The following is a 20,961-nucleotide window of genomic DNA, read 5'->3' on the forward strand; positions in this document are numbered from 1 at the left end:
TATGTTTGGTTCAATTTTTTATGAGGAGAGGGGAGGGAAGGGGAGGGATTCAAAACACATTTTAGACAACTTTTTGCTTCCTCCCAAATTGGGGGGATTTGGATGAGAGGGGAGGAGAGGCATCATATGTTATTACAATTTTAATTATATTGACATAATTATCCTCATATTTACTTTTAAATACCAAGATCATCCTTACTTGCATTTTTAATGTTGCTAACTTGCTATTTTATTATTATAAAAAGAGAACTTACCAAAATCACCTATTATATATATATATATATAATTTTAAATTTCTTTTATAAGATTAAATTTTAAAATTTTGTGTACAGTTTAATTTTATAAATTATATTTATTAGATTAGATCAACCATCAAAAATAAGAAAAATTAATATCAACAAATAATTACATTTGTAGAGTTTCGTGTTTATTGAGTTTTTATATTTAAATATTTATAAAGTGAATATTTTTAAAATTATGAGACTCTTATAGATTATAAGGATAAAAAAAGTAATTTAATTATATCATCCCTCCCCTCCCCTCATGAACCAAACATATTTACAATTAAAATCAGTCTTCTCCCCTCTCCTTCCCTCTTTTGAACCAAACACATCTGCAATTAAAAAATTTCCCTCCACTCCCCTTCCTTCCCCTCCCCTCTATAAAAATTCCTCCCCTCCTCTCCTACTTTTTTGAACCAAACAGACCCTTACACTATGTTTGGATGTAAAAGAGATAGGGAAGAGAGAAATAGTGAAGAGAGAAATAAGAGAGAAGAGAGATAAAAGAGAAATTGGATAGAAATTTTATATGGTTTGGATGAATAGAAAGTGAGAAGAGAGAAATTAATAAAAAATGAGAAAATAACAAATTTACCCTTTTCTACAATAAAATAAATTAGTTGAACGAGGGTATTGTTGTAAAATTGTTTATTTCACTTCTTGTCACACAAATCTCTCCTAATATGGAGAGATTTATTTTTTTGCAGTTATTAACCATTATATTTCTCTCTTTCCTTATTTCTCTCCTCATCCAAACCATAGAAATAGCTAATTTCTTTGCTATCTCTCTCTTTCTTATTTCTCTCTTTTGTAAATCTACCTAAACAAACCTAGTGTTACTCTCTCATTATAAATTATAAAATATGACAAATTTAAAACTAAAAAGGTATGGATACGTTAATATAAAATATTAAAAAAATTGAGTAAATTTCCATGTTATGTTTCAAAGATTTACTTTTGTATTAATTGTTTGGACTATTTTCATGAAAATTAAGAGAAAAAATAAAAATGTAATAAAAAATAAAATATTTTTTGCTATTTTTTCACTATCAGCAAGTTTTTGTGATATTCACCACCGCAAATCAATCAAGCAAAAGTGAATACAAAATATTATATTTCTAGAATCAAAACTGCGGTAGGCACGACCACCAGAATGCAACGTTAGCAAAGACAATGACTAGAACTATGGAAGGTAAATCTTTGAGATGTTGGAATAAAGGTTAAAGCTTAAACAAATTCAATCATGAAAAGAAAAAGAAAAAGTAAACAAATTCAACTAAAGATTTTCTATTCAATGATTATAACCTCTCATTTTTTTTCTCAAATTAGACATGTGAAATAAAAAAAACAAAAATCACTGATAGTTAGCCACTAGCTAGTTCTGAAATCAGGTGATGGTAAATTCTTTTCAGATGCTAAAGCAACATCTACATTAATTGGAATCAAGAAGCAAGTGCTTCTCGATTTCATCCAAAGTGAGCCTAGACTCATTTCCATTTGGTGGCATGTTCTTAGATACTAAGTTCTGAACATTAGAAATGTTTTGATTAGTACTCTCAGCCCAACTCGAGCCTTTAGCTAGAAAATCTTGCAATGTAGTTCCACTATTGATGATATTCCCACCACCATTTCCATTTTGACTTCCAATTTGATGCTCATTTAAATTCCGATTTTGGTTCAGGCGAGCCACAGTACTCGAAATAGAATCATTACCAAGAATGTTACTATATCCATAAGGATTCTGGCTATTATTTGACTGATAACATGGTTGTGTTCCATATGCCGGAGCTGGATTATGGATTGGTTGTGTGAGCAATGAGTTAATTGCTTTGGTGGTCATAACACCATTTTGTCCGTAACAATTTCTGCTATTTGAAGATCCTGTTGCAGCAGCAGCAGCAGCAGCAGGATATCTAGTGTTATATTGCGGATTGACATGATTGTTGAAGCCAGATGCACCAGGAAGTGTGACCTGGTTCGTTGTCACAGTGTTCCCAGCACCAACACTGTCTATCCCATTGAACACTGAACACTGAGGCCCTAAACAGCAAACTCTCTGTGCTCGCTTCTTTTGGATGGCATGGTTTTGTACACCTAGAGACGTTGGAACGGTATTAGAAGGATTTTTGTTTCTCGCCACCGTAGATCTGGATTTTTTATATTGACCGTTGGTTGTGCCGTTTGGAATTGTAAAGCTGGAAGCTGTGGACCTTTCACGGATATTTTTTAGCATGGAGAGCTGATCCTGTAATCTAGCATTTAGTGAGGACAATGCATTAGTTGTTCTTGGCTGAATGGCCTGATTTTGAGACATGGGATTTACCAAGAGTGGATTTCTTACAGAGGCCTGATTCGGCAATATAGAATTTAATGACGACATTGCATTCATTGTAACCGGCTGAGAGGCGTAGTTTTGAGGAATGAGATTTACTGGGAGTGGATTTGATTTGGTTAACCTCGAGGCTTGATTTAGTAATTGATTATGTCTTTGTTGAATGGCCTGTAATTGATTCTGTAAGTGTGCATTCATTGTAATCGGCTGAGAGACCTGATTTTGAAGCAAGGTATTTGCTGAGACAAAATTTGATTTGGCTTGATTCAGTAACTGATTCTGCTTATTTTGAATGGCCTGTAAATGATTCAGTAAGTGTCCATTCATTGTAATCAGCTGTGTGGCCTGACTTTGAGGTATGGGATTTGCTGAGAGTACTGCAGTTGACCTTAATGCCTGATTCGTTGGCACGGAATTTGAAGACAACTGTGTGGTATGAAGCGGCAAAACATTGTTATGTTGAGAATTCACAACACCACCTGAAGTACCATATTTGGTTGAAGCTGGCAACGGAGCAGTCTTAACCAGCTTGGTATCGTTTCTCTGAGTTTTCCATGTCTCCAATTTATCAGTCGCATGACAATGATCTGTAGGTAAAAGGCCATTGCCCCACTTCAGACATGGTGCTGGAGAGTCACATACATAACAGTGGCACTGTATGTCATCAAAATTAGAAATCAAATTAAGTAAAACAAGGTAATGCATCAATCCTAAATTCAGGCATAGTCTTAATCATTGATCATTTTTACCTGGCCACAGTGTTTCTCATGAGGGGTGGAAGAATAAGGAAAATTGGCACAAAGATGGCGAGGATGAGGATAGTCTCTGCATGCAATCTGCAAGTCGAAAAAAAATATGAACAGCCACAAGTAAATGCTGCTGAATGCTAATACATCTTCAATCATAAGCATACAAAAAGTATGAAAATCATAGTTCTGAGTAAATAAAGAACATGCATAACACCTATGAAGCACGGACACCTGACACTGACACATCAACACCGATAATAATTGGAGAACATAACAACCTAATCCAAGGAGTAATCATACGTGTTGGTGTCATGTCGGTGTCGGACACCGACACATGTCCGACACCGGGACACACCTAATCCAAGGAGTGTTTGTGCTTCATAGCATGACACCAATGAAAATTCAAGGGAAGAAGTTATTTTACTTTTTAAAAAGGGAGCAGATAGCAAACAGTAATGTTGTAACAAGCACAAACCCTTGAATCTCAGTTTGAAACTTTGAATAAGGATGAAACACCAATTTGGTACCTAAAATTGCAAAGGTCATCTCTGAAATTTACGAAATTCCAAGATGATCCCTGAAATTGAAAAGTATCAATCACATTAGTCATGCTGAAACAACTTTAAGGACAAAATTGACTGACCTAAAAGGACTAATGTAACTGGATATTTCCAATTTCAAGAATCATTTTGGAATTTTTCTCAACTTTAGTTGATTAAATTGACCAAAGTCAACAATTTCAATTCAAGGACTAAAATCAGCACTTAGGGTATTGCAACCTCAAACACACTTCCAAAAGTAATGTAAACTTGTTACAAATCATATATAGTTCAATCATCACAAACTACCTAAACATTACCACTATGCATGCATATATGGTATTAGATTTAAAGCATCCTCGCCGTCGCCGGCGTCACATATGTCCACACTGGTCATGTGACAAGTATCATTCCCTAGTTGTTGCGGGTTCGATCTTCGGCACATTTCAAATATTTAAAGCATCCTCTCAGACTATGTTTTCTCACAAATACAATGGATTAAATTAGCAGCACTTACACAAGTCATACTTTCTAGAATCTCAATCAGGACTATCAAATTCAAATTCCAATCATAGGATATAAATCCATTCAAAAATCTTTTTTTCTGATTCAACATTTAAAAAAAAAACTCATGCATGACATAAATTCAACATTTAAAAAAAAATAATCATTAACTCCTCTAAAAAAGTAACATAATGAAATTGAAAAAAATAAAAAAATATACCTTTCCCTTTTCACCAACTACACACAACTCATCAGACCCAGTTGGTGAATCATTCACACATTTAACTTGATTTTCTGGGTCACCATCTAGAACCACACAATCATCACTATCACCATCATCATCATCATTATCATCGTCAACATCAATAACAACAACCTCATTAGGTTTATTCACTTCACCTGACACAACAACCTCGCTCAATTCTTCATCGAAAATCTGTTTCAAAAAATCTGTGTCAACACTAACTTCAATTTCCTCTTCCAAACACCCTTGTTGTTGTTGTTTTTCTTCCATAGTAGTGATAAAGAAAAGCGATAAAAATGTGAGAAAGCTTAAAAAGATTGAATTTTTGAAGTGAAATCGTAATGGGGTAGAGTGGGAATGTAGAAAATTCAAACAAAAAAAAACGGTTTTGGAGTTTTGAACGTTCAAAAAAAAAAACGTTGCAAAAAAAAGAAAAAAGCGTTACTAAAGCGGAATTTAAGTCACCGATGGGAATGCGAAAATAGAGTGGGGAGATGTGATGTGATGGAACTTGGAAGGGAAGGGGTGGGGGGAAGTTTTGAAGACTCAACATTTATAATTTATTTAAATAAAAATGATTTGAATAGGTGCGAATTTTTTTTACTTTATTTAATATGGAAAATTTCGATCTACTTGATTCTCATACCGATTGTTATTTGATTCTCGGATTGATCACAATTCTAAATAAAAATGACTTGAATATATGCGAAAAGTTATATCTTATTTAATATAGGAAAGTTGTCTCTAATTGATTCTCGTACCGATTGTTATTTGATTCTCGTATCGATTGATTGATGAGAAAATTAATACTTCCTTCGATTCTTTTTATAAGAAACACTTTGAAAAAATCACACAGATTAAGGAAATGCATTTAACATAATTATTTTCATTTAATACTCTTATAAATTTAAATTTATTTCATGTATGCCCTTATTTAATTACTCTTTATTCAATTAACTTCCTTATTTTTAAATTCTCTCTCATAGTAAATAGGGGCATAAGTGAAATTGAATATTTAAAATATTTGAAAATTGGTTAAAGTTTCTTATAAAAAAGACTAAATTTTTTTCCCTAAGTGTTACTTATAAAAAGGACCGGAGAGATAGCATATTAAAATCATAGATGAAATGTGAAAGTCGTGGCTAGGGTTAGTTTGAGAGAATAGAGATGGTCAAAAAATTAGTCTAAAAAATTGTGTATTCAACTTTTATAAAGTTAAAATCTTGATTTTTCCAAAACAAAATTTTCATTTTAAGCTCCTTAACTAAGGTTAGCAAGACCCAAAGTTTTATTCAGGGATGAGAAGTGATTTCTCGTCATGGATTATTAGCACTTTCTCCCTACGGTGAGTATTATAAGTAATTTTTTTTTAAAATTAGAAAAGTTATGTATGTGGTTCATATTATGAACCAATCATCACTTTTTCAATGTAACAAAAAAGTCAATTTACTTATAATAGTGACCGAATGGAGTAGAGTACGACATAAATGAATAATAAACTTTTATTTATAACTAAGTGTGTTAATATAAATTATAATTTAATAATTTATATAATGATTAGTATTTTCTTATGTTATAATGATATGTATTATAATTACTATTAAAGTTAAATCATCAATAATAATAATAATAATAATAATAATAATAATAATAATAATAATAATAATAATAATAAGGCTTAAATGCAGTTTTGGCCCCCCAAGTTTCACAATTGCTTGATTTTGGTCCCCCACATTTTAATTGCTTGATTTTAACCCCCTAAGTTTCACAATTGCTTGATTTTAGCTCTCCAAGTTTCAATTGCTCGATTTTGGCCCCCCAAGTTTACCCCCTTTTGCATTTGCTAGCCCCCCGTTGAATATTTTGATTAAAAATTGGTTATGAGGCATTTTAAAATTAAATTAGTATTTAAAAATAAATAAATAAATTACAAATTGTTTTTAAAAAACTAAATTATAAAATATTTTTTTTATTATATGTAGTTTGTAAAATAATTTTGTTATATAAAAAAGTAAAAAAAAACATTTTATGAATTATTTTTTAAAAATTTTGTAAACTTTTTTTAAAATAAAAAATCATTATTAAACTTTTTATTAAAAAAAACAATTTTTAATACATTTTTATAAAAGCAAATATTATTATTTTTTAATTAAAACATATTTTTAATTTTTTTAAAATGTCACACAAGCAATTTATAGTCAAAAAAGTCAACGGGGGGCTAGCAAATGCAAAAGGGGTAAACTTGGAGGGCCAAAATCGAGCAATTGAAACTTGGAGGGCTAAAATCAAGCAATTGTGAAACTTAGAGGGTTAAAATCAAGCAATTGAAATATGGGGGGCCAAAATCAAGTAATTATGAAATTTGAGGGGCCAAAACTGCATTTAAGCCTAATAATAATAATAATAAAACCCTACAGTTATAAAAAAAAATATAAAAACTAAAATCCTACAACCCACCTCCCTGGTGCCTTTCTCAGCTTTCTGTCACTTGGATTCGGCCCTTACTTTTTATCAGAGATAGATGCAAAAATTTTAATACGTGGGATAAACATCATTTATCATATAAGCGGGGCAATGAGATTATAATTAATCAAGAAATTAAGAATTACAAAACATGTTAATATGTATTTAAAAAACATGTAAGTGAATGTCTAAATATCTTTTGAATATTTTATATTTAAATATATTTTAAATTTATATTTGAAATAACATATCATTAAGATTTAAAATTTATATTTTTGTTTAGAATATTTTAAGATTGGTGAAATAGTCATTTTGATCCTTCATTGTGGAAAAACTACTAAATAATTTCTGAATCTGCATTATGTTAAGTCTCTGCTGTTAAGGTTGGCTGTCAACTCAACAAAAAAGTTGACGTGACATTTTTTTGGACACACATCAGCTTGCTGAGTTTGCACGAGGGACGGGAAACAACCATTTTGGTCCCTAAATGTGCAACTCACTGTTATTATGGTCCATGACTCAAGAAAAAAATACAAAATAGTTCTGATTCTGCAATTCGTTAGTCACTTTGGTCCCTAATCGTTAACTTTATAAAAAAGTTTATGTAACATTTTTTAGTGACATGTGGCACGCAGAGTTAACACATTTGTGCGATACTGGATGGATCATGTGGTCAGGGACTAAAATAACCTTACTTTTTTTTTCTCTCTTCATTTTTTTATCTTCTTCCTCTCATTCTTCTTCATCTTCTTCATACATTCAATAAACTAACAACATCTCATTTCACTTCTTTCAAATTTTGTTGTTATGCATTTTTTTTTCTTCATTTATTTATCTTCTTCCTCCCATTCATCTTTATCTTCTTCATACATTAAATAACCTAACAACAACTCCTTTCGGTTCTTTTTCTTTCAATTTTTTTGTTGGCTTTCACCACTAGTTTAATCTGGTTCGGGGGTTAGTTCTGGTATCAAGTGGTTCGGGGGATTACTGTACATTATTCACATAATCTACTTTGACCATAATTTTTTTTTTAATATATAAAACCAAATAAGATATTGTTACACAAATGTGTTAAATCTGCGTGTCACCTGTCCCTAAAAAATGTCACTTCAGCCTTTTTATAAAGTTAACAATAATTTTTAACGTCAAAGACCAAAGTAACTAACAGATTGCAGAATAAAGGACTATTTTGTATTTTTTTTTCTTGAGTCAGGGACCATAATGACAGCAAGTTGCACATTCAGGGACCAAAATGGTTGTTTCTCCGTCCCTCGTGCCAACTCAGCAAGCTGATGTGTGTCCAAAAAAATGTCACGTCAGCTTTTTTGTTGAGTTAACGGCCAAACTTAACAGCAGGGACCAAACTAACTAACAGAATGCAGATTCTAGGACTATTCAATAGTTTTTCCTCGGTGAGGGATCAAAATGACAACGAATTCCACATTGAAAGACTAAAATGAGTATTCCCCCTTTAAGATTTTGTTACTTATTTAAAGATATAATTTAAAAATATATTTTGTATTACATTTTAACTCTATATATTCATAAAACCATGAATAAAATAAGAGTATATGAGATATTTTCCATGTAAAAATTATATGTGTCTTCTCCATATAAAATTATACTCCACACGGATCTCATATTTCATATAATTTTTTTTTTAATTTACAATAAAACTAACGATCGAACTTAGAACCTTAATTTAACATACTAAAAAAACCTTTCGCCACTAAAAATTCAAATTATAAGTTATGATCTTGCTTGCTTATTTCAACTCAAGCTAGTATAAACAAAGTATACATTTTTTAAATAAAATTAAGTTCTAATAAATCAGGTGTGTATTAATGCTAAGCTATCATCATTGCACACTATTGGAGCATGGTTTAAATCCTTAGACTATACTCTACTTAGCTATCATCATTGCACATTATTAACTAGTATCAACGGAACAACCTTGAATGTATATCTAGCATTAAATGAGATGGTTTGTTTTTCCAATCAATTTCCTTCAAATCCTTCCAATTGCTTGCTAACATAGACAAGAGATTTTGTTAAAGTTAACTTGCTTAAATAGCATCATGACTTGAGTCTTCCAATGACCTTCTAAGCTATGGATTGGGCGAGTTCAAGTTCTTCTATAGGAGCATACAAGAAAAGATAGTATACAAGCAACATAGCATCATCACTTAAGCATTCCAATGAAATTACATATAGCTAATAGTATAGAAGATCGATCTTCCCCTGAGATAGCTAATATACTAGTAGTTCATATGGATGCAAACTCATAGTGAAAATAATAATTATTTTTTCATAGGCATTAAAAATTTAATATATCATCAAGGCTCAAGCTCGGTCCGATCCAATCAGATAAACAGTGGCAATTCAATATAGTGTGTCCCGTTTACAAAATTGGGTATCCTTTGGGACATACCTCAAGTAGTGACTTTTTCATATATAAACACTATGAAAGTGTGTGTCATATTCAATGTGGGACTTAAAATGAACTTTTCCAAATTTACATACTCTAGTTCTATACTTTGTGTTTATTTCTATACCAAGTTCTTCCTATAAGTTGCTAACTTGTTCCAACATGTGTCAATAGTTTCGATAACAATACTTTCGGTTCTATTTCCCATCCATTTTTTATGTCTCTATGTATTCCCCCACTTGTCTGATTTAACTAACGTATACTCTTGGTAAAAAAAAAAAAACTAACATATACTCTCATTTGAAATAAAATTATTGACTCATAATCTAAAATATCTCATGCAATTCGAGCTTAGTGATTAACATTTTGGTTTATAATAACATCGTCCCATCAATCTTGCAAAAACACCTTATTGTCAAGTAAAAGTTAAAAGTATAAATAAAATTTGAAATTGACTTAGTTAAGTCTTGAGGCTTTTTGTTCTCTTTATTCATTGTGTAAACTGTTTTGTTAAGCACACTTTATGATTAACTGCAAGGTAGTTAAAACCGGATCGGTCGGTTCGACCGGTTCGAATGCAAACCGGACCTGTATCCGATCCGTTTTGACACTAAAACCAGTGTGCACATGAACCGGACTAGAAATCAGAAAACTGGCGTCGAACTGAGAAAAACCGGGAAAACCGACAGTTCAAGTGGTTTTTCCGGTCTGGGCGGTTTTGTTATTTTTTTTTTTTTACGGATCAAAAGTTCAACGTTTTTTATTTTTTTTAAACCAAAGTGGAACGCAGAACCCCTTCTGTGTCTGGCAAAGTGAAGGCGTGCGTGTAATATGTTGCACACTCTTTCCCTATCTGCTGGGTGCTTGTGCATAGAACTCCTTTTATTAATAAAGTTTGCAGTATTCAAAAAAATCAAATCCAACAAAATTCATATTCTCCAGTTTAAGTATTCGTATAAATATCTAATTGTGGTCGATTCAGTAGACATAATGGTGCCTTATTAGTCTAACTTGGAGAATTATAAAAAAAAAAAAGGAAAAAAAAAAGAAGAAAGAAGAACAGTGAGAAGGTGATATGGTTTTTTGTGTTTTTGGTATTGCGGAATTTGGTGGGAGAAAATTTTAGGGAGAAAATTCTCCTCAAATATAGGATTATATGAAGAATATGTTTAGATTTATGGTACAGAACGGAATGAAGCGGAATGGAATATAATGGAATAGAGTGGAGCGGAACAGAATGGAACACAAATTCCCTTCCATTGTTTGGATATTCAATAACGGAATGGAATAAAATTACCACTCCATCGTTTGGGAAGTGAACGGAACGGAATACATTATAATGTTTTTATTCCAATTTTACCCTTATTTTAAAACATTGAACTATAAGCTATAACTCCAAATGCCAATATCCTGATTTTAAAACACTAGTGCAGAGACAAAGTTTCAATAGTCAAACGTGAGCATCAAACGTGATAACAATGAAATACTAGTTTCAAATACTAGTGTCTTATTCGAATCACCTAAACAATGTACATTAACCTGAGCATCAAACGTGATATCTTAATTTCAAAATAGTCAAATAGCAAATACAGATGATAACAATCATAACGTAATTCATAATCAGGTCTTTTGGATTTTTTTTTTGACAAAAACCAAATTAACTCATTTCATTCATAACAATATATTCAATACAAGATGACATATGATCATGACAATGGGAACCAGGTCTTTTGGATTTTGAATATCATAATTCACTACCATTGCATAATATAATGGTGGATACTTGAACAACCATCATTTGGAGCAATTCAAAATGTTTTTTTCTTATAACTTCATTAGTCATCTATAACAAATCATAAAATAAAATAAGATTCATTTATATAAAATTAACATCCAACAAAATAAACACAATATAAAAACCACTAACATGACATAAGCTTCTAAGTTCTAACTACATATAGCAGGGTACAGATAGCCACCAAAACCCACAACAAATGCGCAGCACAAGTAGAGAAAAAAGGGGATAAAATAACATGATAGCAGTCTAAACAAACAAAACACACCTAAACCATCGAATATGAAAACAAACAAAACAACCCCAATATGAAAACACACATAAAAAAAAAATCAATACAGTAGCAGAGAGAAGAAAAATCGTGAAAAAAAAAAACCAAAACAAAAAATGTCATACCTTGCTAGTAGTGAAGAAGACTTGTGAAGAAATGAGAAGTCACAAACAGCAGAGAGAAGAAATGAAGTGGAGAGATGAGTGAAATATGAGTATTTGAGAAGAGGGAGAGACGGATAAAATAAGGGTAAAAAAATAATATTAAAAATTTGATGTTTCATTCCATTGGATACCCCCCAAATTGGGAGGAATGGAAAATTGAAGGTTTTAGTGGTATAGGATGAAATTGGTTCCATTGGGTTCCATTCCATTCCATTAGTTTTTTGCACATCAAAACAATGGAGTTTTATTATATACCTCTTCATTCCATTTCATTCCACCACATACCACCAATCCAAACATAGCCTAAAATTGTTATTTTATTTATCATGCTTATGACTCTATATATAGAGCTACATAAAGAAAAACATTAATCCTATAATAAATTCTAAACAAATCATAAATATTCTAAATAGAAATATAAATCATAAACCTAATATTATATTATTTCGAATATAAATCTAAAATTATATTTAAATATAAAATCTTCCAAAAAAGATACTTAGGTATTATTCCCAACAGTCATCCTTGACTAAATATCTTTCATATGTTGTATCCAATCTGAGATTTGCGCTGAAATTTTATTTTATTTTTTGTTTCTCAAGCCTCCTCTTTGACCGAATATCTTTGTGTTGTATCCGACTTAGGATTTGAGTTGAAAAAACCTTTTTTGAACATTTCTCCTCGACTGAATATTTTTGTGTTGTATCCAACGCGAGATCCATGTTGATTTTTGTTGTTGTTGTTCATCCACATTCTTTGTTGCTGTTTTTGTTTAACACTCCTCCCTGACTGAATATCTTTGTGTTGTATCTAGCCTGAGATTCATGTTGATTTTTGTTTTCGGGGTTGTTGTTGTCGTCTACATCTTCATATGGTACATGAGCATATTTTTTCATGTATTGGATATGGGTTATGGGTTATTAATACATGTGTAGGTATCATACTTTTCATGTATTGGTTATGGGTTATGGGTTATTACATGTAGGCATGGCAACAGAACCCGTACCCGCGGGTACCCGCCCGAACCCACCCCGAGTTTGACGGGGAAAAACCGATTTGACTGGGTTTGGGTTCGGGTTCGGGTTTTCCCCGATTTCAAAACATGGGGGTGGGGCGGGTAACGGAGATATTGGTACCCACCCCGAACCCGTCCCCGAACCCGCCCGTTTATATAAAATTACTATATTTTAGAATATTGGTTTGTACCGGTACTATTTTATGGTTTTGATAATTTTGGTTTGATATTTTGGAATATCATTTCATTTGTATGTTTAATGCATTGAAATTTTGGTTTGTACTTTATTATTTGAAATTTTTTGTATTGTATGTATGTCAGCGTTTAGGAAAATTTTGGGTTCGAGTAAGGTTCAGCAGGGCAAGGTTCGGGGATACCCGAACCCATTTGGGTATACCCGAACCCATTTGGGACGGGGATTGGGTTCAATTTTTCATCCCCGTCGGGTAATGGGCGGGGAACGGGTATTTATCAATGATTCGGGTATGGGGAACGGGGAAGGTAAAAACCGTACCCGCGGGTACCCATTGCCATGCCTAATTACATGGGCATATTTCATGTAACACATAAAGTTGTGGTTATGAATTTTTGGCTATGGGTTTTTGTTGATTTTTTTCGTCTTCTTCATCATCTTCTCCTTCCATCTTCACAGGTCCTTGTGAACGTTGGTGCTCTGATACCACTGATATGGTTTTTTGTATTTTTTGGTATTGCGGAATTTGGTGGGATATGAATCAAAACAAATCACTTATAATCAATATTTCCATTAGGCAATACCATACACACATAAAATCTTCTACCCTATTACCTGCTCTTGCAAAGGCATAAAAAATGAATCCCACGCTCCATTGCCTATCTCACTGAAGAAAATACAGAAACTTCATTAGTCACAAAAAATAATGTTTGGATGGAGGATTTTGCAGGAAAGGGAAAGACTTGATTTTATTTTCTATATTAAAGAAGCTATAAATATTTTTTTTTGTCAAGTAGCCAGCCTAGTGACTAAACTCACACACTTTATTTGCGGAAAAGTGGGAAGTCCTATGTTCAAAGCCAGGCACGCCCCTACTACATATGTCCTTGCAGTTACCGACTGAGTTGTACTTATATGATAGCTATGAAATATTTCTAAGAATGAATTAAGTGTGACTGAAAGATTAAATGATAATTTATTTATCATTTTATTGTTTCAATATTTTTTTTAAAATCTCAAGTAAACACCAAAATATAGACTTAGACCTCCAAAATCAACCGTTCAAACCTATCAAGCATGGACATAGACACGGACACCAGACGCGACACATACACTGACACGTCGACACCGATAATAATTCGAGAAAATGACATAATTTAGTGTAATCATAAGTGTCGTGTCGGTATCTGACACCGACGCATGTTCGACACCGATGCGTGTTCGACATCGGGACACACCTAGTCTGAGAAGAGTATGTGCTTCATAAATTCAAACATACCCTACATTACAGTAGCCACAATCCAAGTAAAAATTATTAACAAATACTAGCATGAAAAACAGCAGAAATGAATCCAGTATTAAAGGAAACACTGCAAAATTAGTTGATGGATGGTAAGCATACACGCAAAATCCCTGAACACCAGAGTTGGCAATGAGTTCCTCGGTGAGTAATTTGACAGTAGGGAAAGAGCATTGATTCCCAATTCCTGAAACAAAACAAGAATCATTCTCATGCATACATGCATAACTATGAAATATGATGCTATAGTGAAAGTGAAATTAAAATGGAAAAGTAAATGCACCGTGAATGACAATGAAGGGTATTGAGTATGAAATTGGGAAGATGAAGAAGAAGATGATGAGAAAAGAAAGAGGATGAAGACGCGGCAGCAACATCATCTGTAACAAGCTTGAATTCTTTGCCAGAATTCATTGTGAGTTGATATAGATCGTATGTATAATGAATAATGGTAGTTATGGTTGATAATCAAATGACACAGTCAAGAAGGATTAATGGTGGCAGTAGATATGACTATGATTCATAAATGAAGAACAATGAATTCAATTAGAATGACTAATAGAAGCGTGAAAGCAAAAATATTTTCATTGATATTGTTACTGACAATCAAATTACAAAGGATGGTATATATACAATAAAAATGCAGTTGTTAATCTTGGTGCAAATAAGTGCCCAGCTGTCAATATTAACTCTCTAATAAAAACTATTAACTAGCTAATAAAAAGGAGTTTGACTACTAATATTGCACAGCTATAAAACTATGAGGGCTTAAATGCAGTTTTACCCCCCCTATTTTGAAAAATGCGGAATTTTACCCCCCCTATTTTAAAATGCGGAATTTTACCCCCCCTATTTTATAATTTGTTGGATTTTGCCCCCTCTAAAATTTTGTTTTCGAGTCACAACTTTAAAGCTTCGCACACAACTCAATTTTGATCAATAATTCACCAAAAGGATACCGAAATGACCGTAATCGAGTTATCTTTCCACATAATCAAACCCCACTAAATTTGGAGTTACAAAGAGAGATTAATTACCGTTTTAGTGAAGGTATATCCCCCAAAATTCTGCAAAAAATCTGCTTTCGAGTCACAACTTCAAAGTTTCGCATACAACTCAATTTGGATCCATAATTCACCAAACGGCTACCGAAATGACCGTGATCGAGTTAGCTTTCCACAGAATCAAACCCCACTAAATTTGGAGTTACAGAGAGAGATTAATTACCGTTTTAGTAAAGGTCTGTCCAATTACTAATTCTGCAGAAATCTACTTGTGATCTTCAAATTCAACATCGTCTACCGAACACATCGTAACTCCAAATTCGACGAAATTGAAATGCCAACAAGGGTAATTTCGTTAGATTTCCATACATGTAAATATTATTAAAAAATGAGCTACAGGGTGAGAAGAATGACGAAAATACCAGTAGTAGTTTCATACGATAATTAATTTGAACAGACCTTCACTAAAACGGTAATTAATCTCTCTCTGTAACTCCAAATTTAGTGGAGTTTGATTCTGTGGAAAACTAACTCGATTGCGGTCGTTTCGGTACCAGTTTGGTGAATTATTGATCCAAATTGAGTTCTGTGCGAAGCTTTGAACTTGAGGCTCAGAAGCAGATTTTGTGCAAAATATTGATGGGGGGCAAAATCCAACAAATTATAAAATAGGGGGGGTAAAATTCCGCATTTTAAAATAGGGGGGGTAAAATTCCGCATTTTTCAAAATAGGGGGGGTAAAACTGCATTTAAGCCAACTATGAGTTAAATCCTAACACCCCCCCCCCCCCCCCCCCCCCCTCAAGCTGAACAGTGAATATTCATGACTCCCAGCTTGGAGTGAAAGTTACAAAAAGGTGTAGGTTCAAGAGCTTTGGTGAAAAAATCAGCGAGTTGATTTGCAGAACTGATAGGAAGTATATGAAATAAACCCGCCTGAAGTTGTTGTCGTACAACGTGACAATCGATATCAATATGTTTTGTTCTTTCATGAAAAGTAGGATTTAAAGCAATGTGCCGAGCAGACTGACTATCACAATAGAGAAGAACCGGTTATGCATCAAAAATCCCCTTTTCAAATGTTATATCATAAACCACCTGTATTTTTGGATTTAAAAGTTTTTGGTTTATTGGGTTTTGTTTCTACTTTGGAACAACATCGCACTAAACTTGATCCTAGAGCAAGAAAGTGTATTTTTTTGGGATATAGGTATATATGGCACAAAAGGGTATCTTACCTTTGATTTACATTCTAGAGAAATTGCTCTTTCTAGGAATGTAATTTTTCATGAATCCATATTTCCTTATGCTACCTCCAGTGGTGCTGTTACTTCTACCACTCCACATAATGCACAAAATTCATCTCAAAATTTTGACTTTTTTTTTGACATTCCATCTAATACACCCACATCACCTACACCTACATTTCATCTAACCATCTGGCAGTAAGACATTGATGGGTTTAATACATCTAAAAGTGGTAAAGTGTTCCTTGGAGGATGTGACATGGTCAGTAGCTCCAGTGTCAAGGATCCAAGGAATAGAAATACCTGAATTTTCATGCTGTTGAGTAGATGACTCAATAGCATTGGTGTAAGATGTATTGATTTTGGAAGAAGCATTTTGCTTAGATTGATCAGTGCTAGATTGTTGTAACATGTTCAAGAACGGCTTTAATTGTTCATGAACGAGTGGGTCACCTGGTGCATCATGTGAAACTGCCTTAGGCAAAGAGGCTTCGGCATTAGATGAAGTGTTTCCTTCACTTGCAGTAAGACTGTTGGTGCTAGAATAATATCGTGATTTATAACCCGGAGGAAAACCATGCTTCTCATAACAATCCTGTTGGAACAAAGAGCACATTACGTGTGAATTAAAAATAAAATATTTGAGTCCCACATCGGGTACTAGAACATATTAGTGTGTATTATATACTAATGTGTATTTTGAGTAAAAAAAATAATAATAGAAAAATTCAAGCATGTGTTCCTATTAAGAAGCATTAGTTATTCTCCTTTGCTATATAAGTGTTAAGTCCTTTGAGAAAAAAAAAGAACCTAATAGAAAGGGTCAAGCCTAATTAACCATTAGGAAGTTTTGTGGCGGCTGAAAAAATGGGATTCACGTTCCCAAATAATTAGAACAGTCGCAGTCTTTTTTTATAATTGTTAATCACATACTATATGTTAAGAATTAAGTAATGGAGGAGATAGGATTATTATCATAGCATGTCATGGATTGGTGACAACATGGGTTTTTGGTTTCTCTCATGTGAGTGTATCATGCTCTTCTGTTGAATATTAACGCTGTACGTGATTGTCCCAGATCTCTCCTCCAGGTAAGCTACATTTTTACATTTATTGAAAATGTTCAAGTGGTTTTGCGAAAAAGAAAAAATCTAAATATTGACTCAATGTCAGTGTGTATATTTGCTACATAACAGATCATGAATGCACCACTAGAGTATACCATTAAATTTTATTTTTGTATTTAGTTAACCATATTGTTTTTGATTAGTAAAGTGGTTGCTGCATACTTCTGGTTGTATTTTCATGATCTGTGTGTATAAAATTTCTTAGTCATAACCAATTCATATGACTACAATGGTATTTCAATTAGGAATTAAATTGAAATCAAAGAATTAGGCTATTAATTTAGCTACTTGTTTTTATGTTCTGTTAAGTGGTGAATAATACTAGTATTAGTATTAATTATTATTATTATGTTTCAAGAGTGTTCCTAGTATCATAGTTCCTTCAAATTTAAGAATGGTCATAACACCATATTCCCTATGATAAGAATGGTCTCAGTACCATATTAGAATGGTCAAGTAGTACCATATTAGAATGAACTTAAAACCATAGCGCAATGGTTTTAGGGCCCGTTTGGTGCACAGGATAAGAGGCAGGATATGATAACTGTATCATATCCTGCCGCAATCCAGTGTTTGGTGATACAGCAGGATATGATAAGTTAATCCTGAAGCTTATCCTATCCTGTCTCTCTAGTTATAATTCTTATCCTGAATTTGAGCTGGGTTACCAGCAGGATAGGATAAGAAAAAAAAAATTATTGATTTATTTTATAAAATATATTTTAAAATACATAAAATAAAATTAATAAAATATAAATAATAAAATAATTAATTTTTAAATATATATGTGATTTTCTCACAGGAGTAATTTTGTAATTTATATATTCTAAAAAAATCAAAATTTTACTAAAATTATAATATTTTAAAGTAAAATGATTATTAAAAAATTGACAAATAGGAAACTGATTTATATTTTTTATTTTAAAGTAAAATGATTATTATATAAAGTTATTTGATTACTTATTTATATTTTTTATTTATAAAATTCAAAGTATTACAAAATAATTTTAAAAAAATAACAATTGTTTTACAAGAGTAATTTTGTCAATTGAATATGTTATATATCTTATCATATTATTATGAGCAAGTATGTATTAAAAACAAAATATAATAGTTATCATGTTTGTTATCCTGTGTGCACCAAACACAGGATATGATAACTGAGTATAATTGTTATCCTGCTGTTATCATATCCTATCTTTATCCTGTTTTATATCATATCCTGTCACTATGCTATCCTGCGCACCAAACGGGCCCTTAGTACCATATTTGAGGGTGTAATTCTTGCCCGATATCTACAGTGCAATATTTATCGGTATCAGTAGAACTGGGCTGTTTTATCCTGGAGACTTCGTGGTTGATCGTCTGCCTTGCACAATTTTGGGCAGTGCCGCGAAACGTCTTAAAGAGAGCGTATCGACCCGCGACTCAATCCAGTAATCTCTTCGGTGACTGAAAATTATTTTTAACGATTTTTGAACCTCGGAAACAACAAATCCTCAACTGTGTGATTATCTCTGTAACAGAAAGTACACTTTTTTGGAGGACCACGACTACCTGGACGAGATCTACCTCTTCCGGCATAATTATTGGAAGGACCACGACCTCCTGAATGAGAAACACCTCTGCCTTGTGTCGATCTTTCACTTGCATTATACATAACTCTAGAGTGACTGGTTGCAGTACCAGCCAAATGATCTTATTGTTGAATAATAAGAGAGAAAACTTCACTAATTGAAGGTAATGGTTTCATGAGCAAGATTTGAGATCTAACTATGTTATAAGCATCATTTAACCCTTTTAGAAAACAGATGGCATACTCAATATCACGTTAATTATGCATAATTTTGAAGGCATCACAACTGCATCAAACGTTACAAGAACAAATAGGGATTGGACGCAGAGCCTCTAAATCATCCCAAACAATTTTCATGGCGGTGAAAAATTCATTAGCAGTCCGTTCTCTTTGTTTCATGGAGTGAATTTCTTGAAGAAGATCAGAAAGTTTGAAATGAGTACCTTTGGTGAATCGATTGCACAATTCGTCCCACAAAACGTTAGCATTATCGATATACACGACACTTTGAGCAATTTGCGGAGAAAGTTTGCGAGTGATCCACGACACGACTATGCTATTATAGCGCTCCCAATAATCAAACATTGGATCGTCTTCCTCTGGTGCAAGTAATTTGTCGTTGATAAAATTGATCTTGTTCTTTGATATGAGTGCACGTTTCATATTGCGGCTCCATGAATGGTAATTTGTTTTATTCAATTGAAGTGAAATTAAAGCGGAGCCTGGGTTTTCACTGGGATGAAGATAATAAGGAGATTGAGTAAAATCATGTGGTTGGTTTTGAATTCGAGAATTGGAAATCGGTGATGATTCCTCTGATTCAGAAGAAGAACCAGCCATGGTGTGAGATTTTAGGGTTAACAATGAGAGAAAAGGGAAATTTGGGAAAAAATTATAATATCTTCTGATACCATATTAGAAGCGTGAAAGCAAAAATATTTTCATTGATATTGTTACTGACAATCAAATTACAAAGGATGGTATATATACAATAAAAATGCAGCTGTCAATCTTGGTACAAATAAGTGCCCAACTGTCAATATTAACTCTCTAATAAAAACTATTAACTAGCTAATAAAAAGGAGTTTGACTACAAATATTGCACAGCTGTAAAACTATGAGTTAAATCCTAACAAGGACTTCTACGCTTTTGGTTCTATAATTGTTTATGGAAAATTCTAACCAGTACTCATGGGTTAAGGAGATAAATAAGGTATTAATGTATTGGAAATTATGTAATCTATTTTTTGTATAAACTATGAATCACGAACACATTTATGATCATGCATGTCGCGGTGTTCGACACTCGTATGACACTCGTACGATACGTGTCAGATTCTCATACCGGTGTCGGAAAAAATTTAATTTTTCCTTTACTTTAACACTCCTTTGATCGGTGTCCGACACATGTAAAACACTCGTACGACAAGTGTGTCCAGTTTTTTGTTTGTTTATACTCTCCTTAGGTACAGACATATCTACAAGAGTTAAAGATGTGTCGAAACAACAATATTGATCAATGAGGGATTGAAGACATCTACATTTTGATTACAATATTTTTAGTTTTTTTTGGATAGTATATGGATAAATAAAGGTAAAATACTATCATATCTTGTTTTAAATTTTTTTAAAAAAACAACTTGGTCAAATTAGATTTACATGTATATATTTTTATTCTCAATTGATATATTTTATAAATATGTAGCGGTGTCGGTGTCCTATATTT

At 32.7% G+C, this 20,961-nt stretch overlaps 1 protein-coding gene across 1 annotated transcript; it reads right to left on the reverse strand.

Annotated features, from left to right (window-relative positions):
- Positions 1-1,374: 1,374 nt before the first annotated feature.
- LOC123890142 (putative uncharacterized protein DDB_G0282133) lies at positions 1,375-5,155 on the reverse strand. The gene is made up of 3 exons (XM_045939697.1): positions 4,626-5,155; positions 3,363-3,449; positions 1,375-3,267 (listed from the first exon to the last, which is right to left on the reverse strand). Exons 1-3 carry the CDS (start codon positions 4,917-4,919, stop codon positions 1,714-1,716), a joined length of 1,935 nt encoding a protein of 644 aa, XP_045795653.1. The 5' UTR covers positions 4,920-5,155; the 3' UTR covers positions 1,375-1,713.
- Positions 5,156-20,961: the final 15,806 nt, after the last annotated feature.

This window comes from Trifolium pratense, linkage group LG6 (assembly GCF_020283565.1).
Source record: "Trifolium pratense cultivar HEN17-A07 linkage group LG6, ARS_RC_1.1, whole genome shotgun sequence".
Classification (NCBI taxonomy): domain Eukaryota; kingdom Viridiplantae; phylum Streptophyta; class Magnoliopsida; order Fabales; family Fabaceae; genus Trifolium; species Trifolium pratense.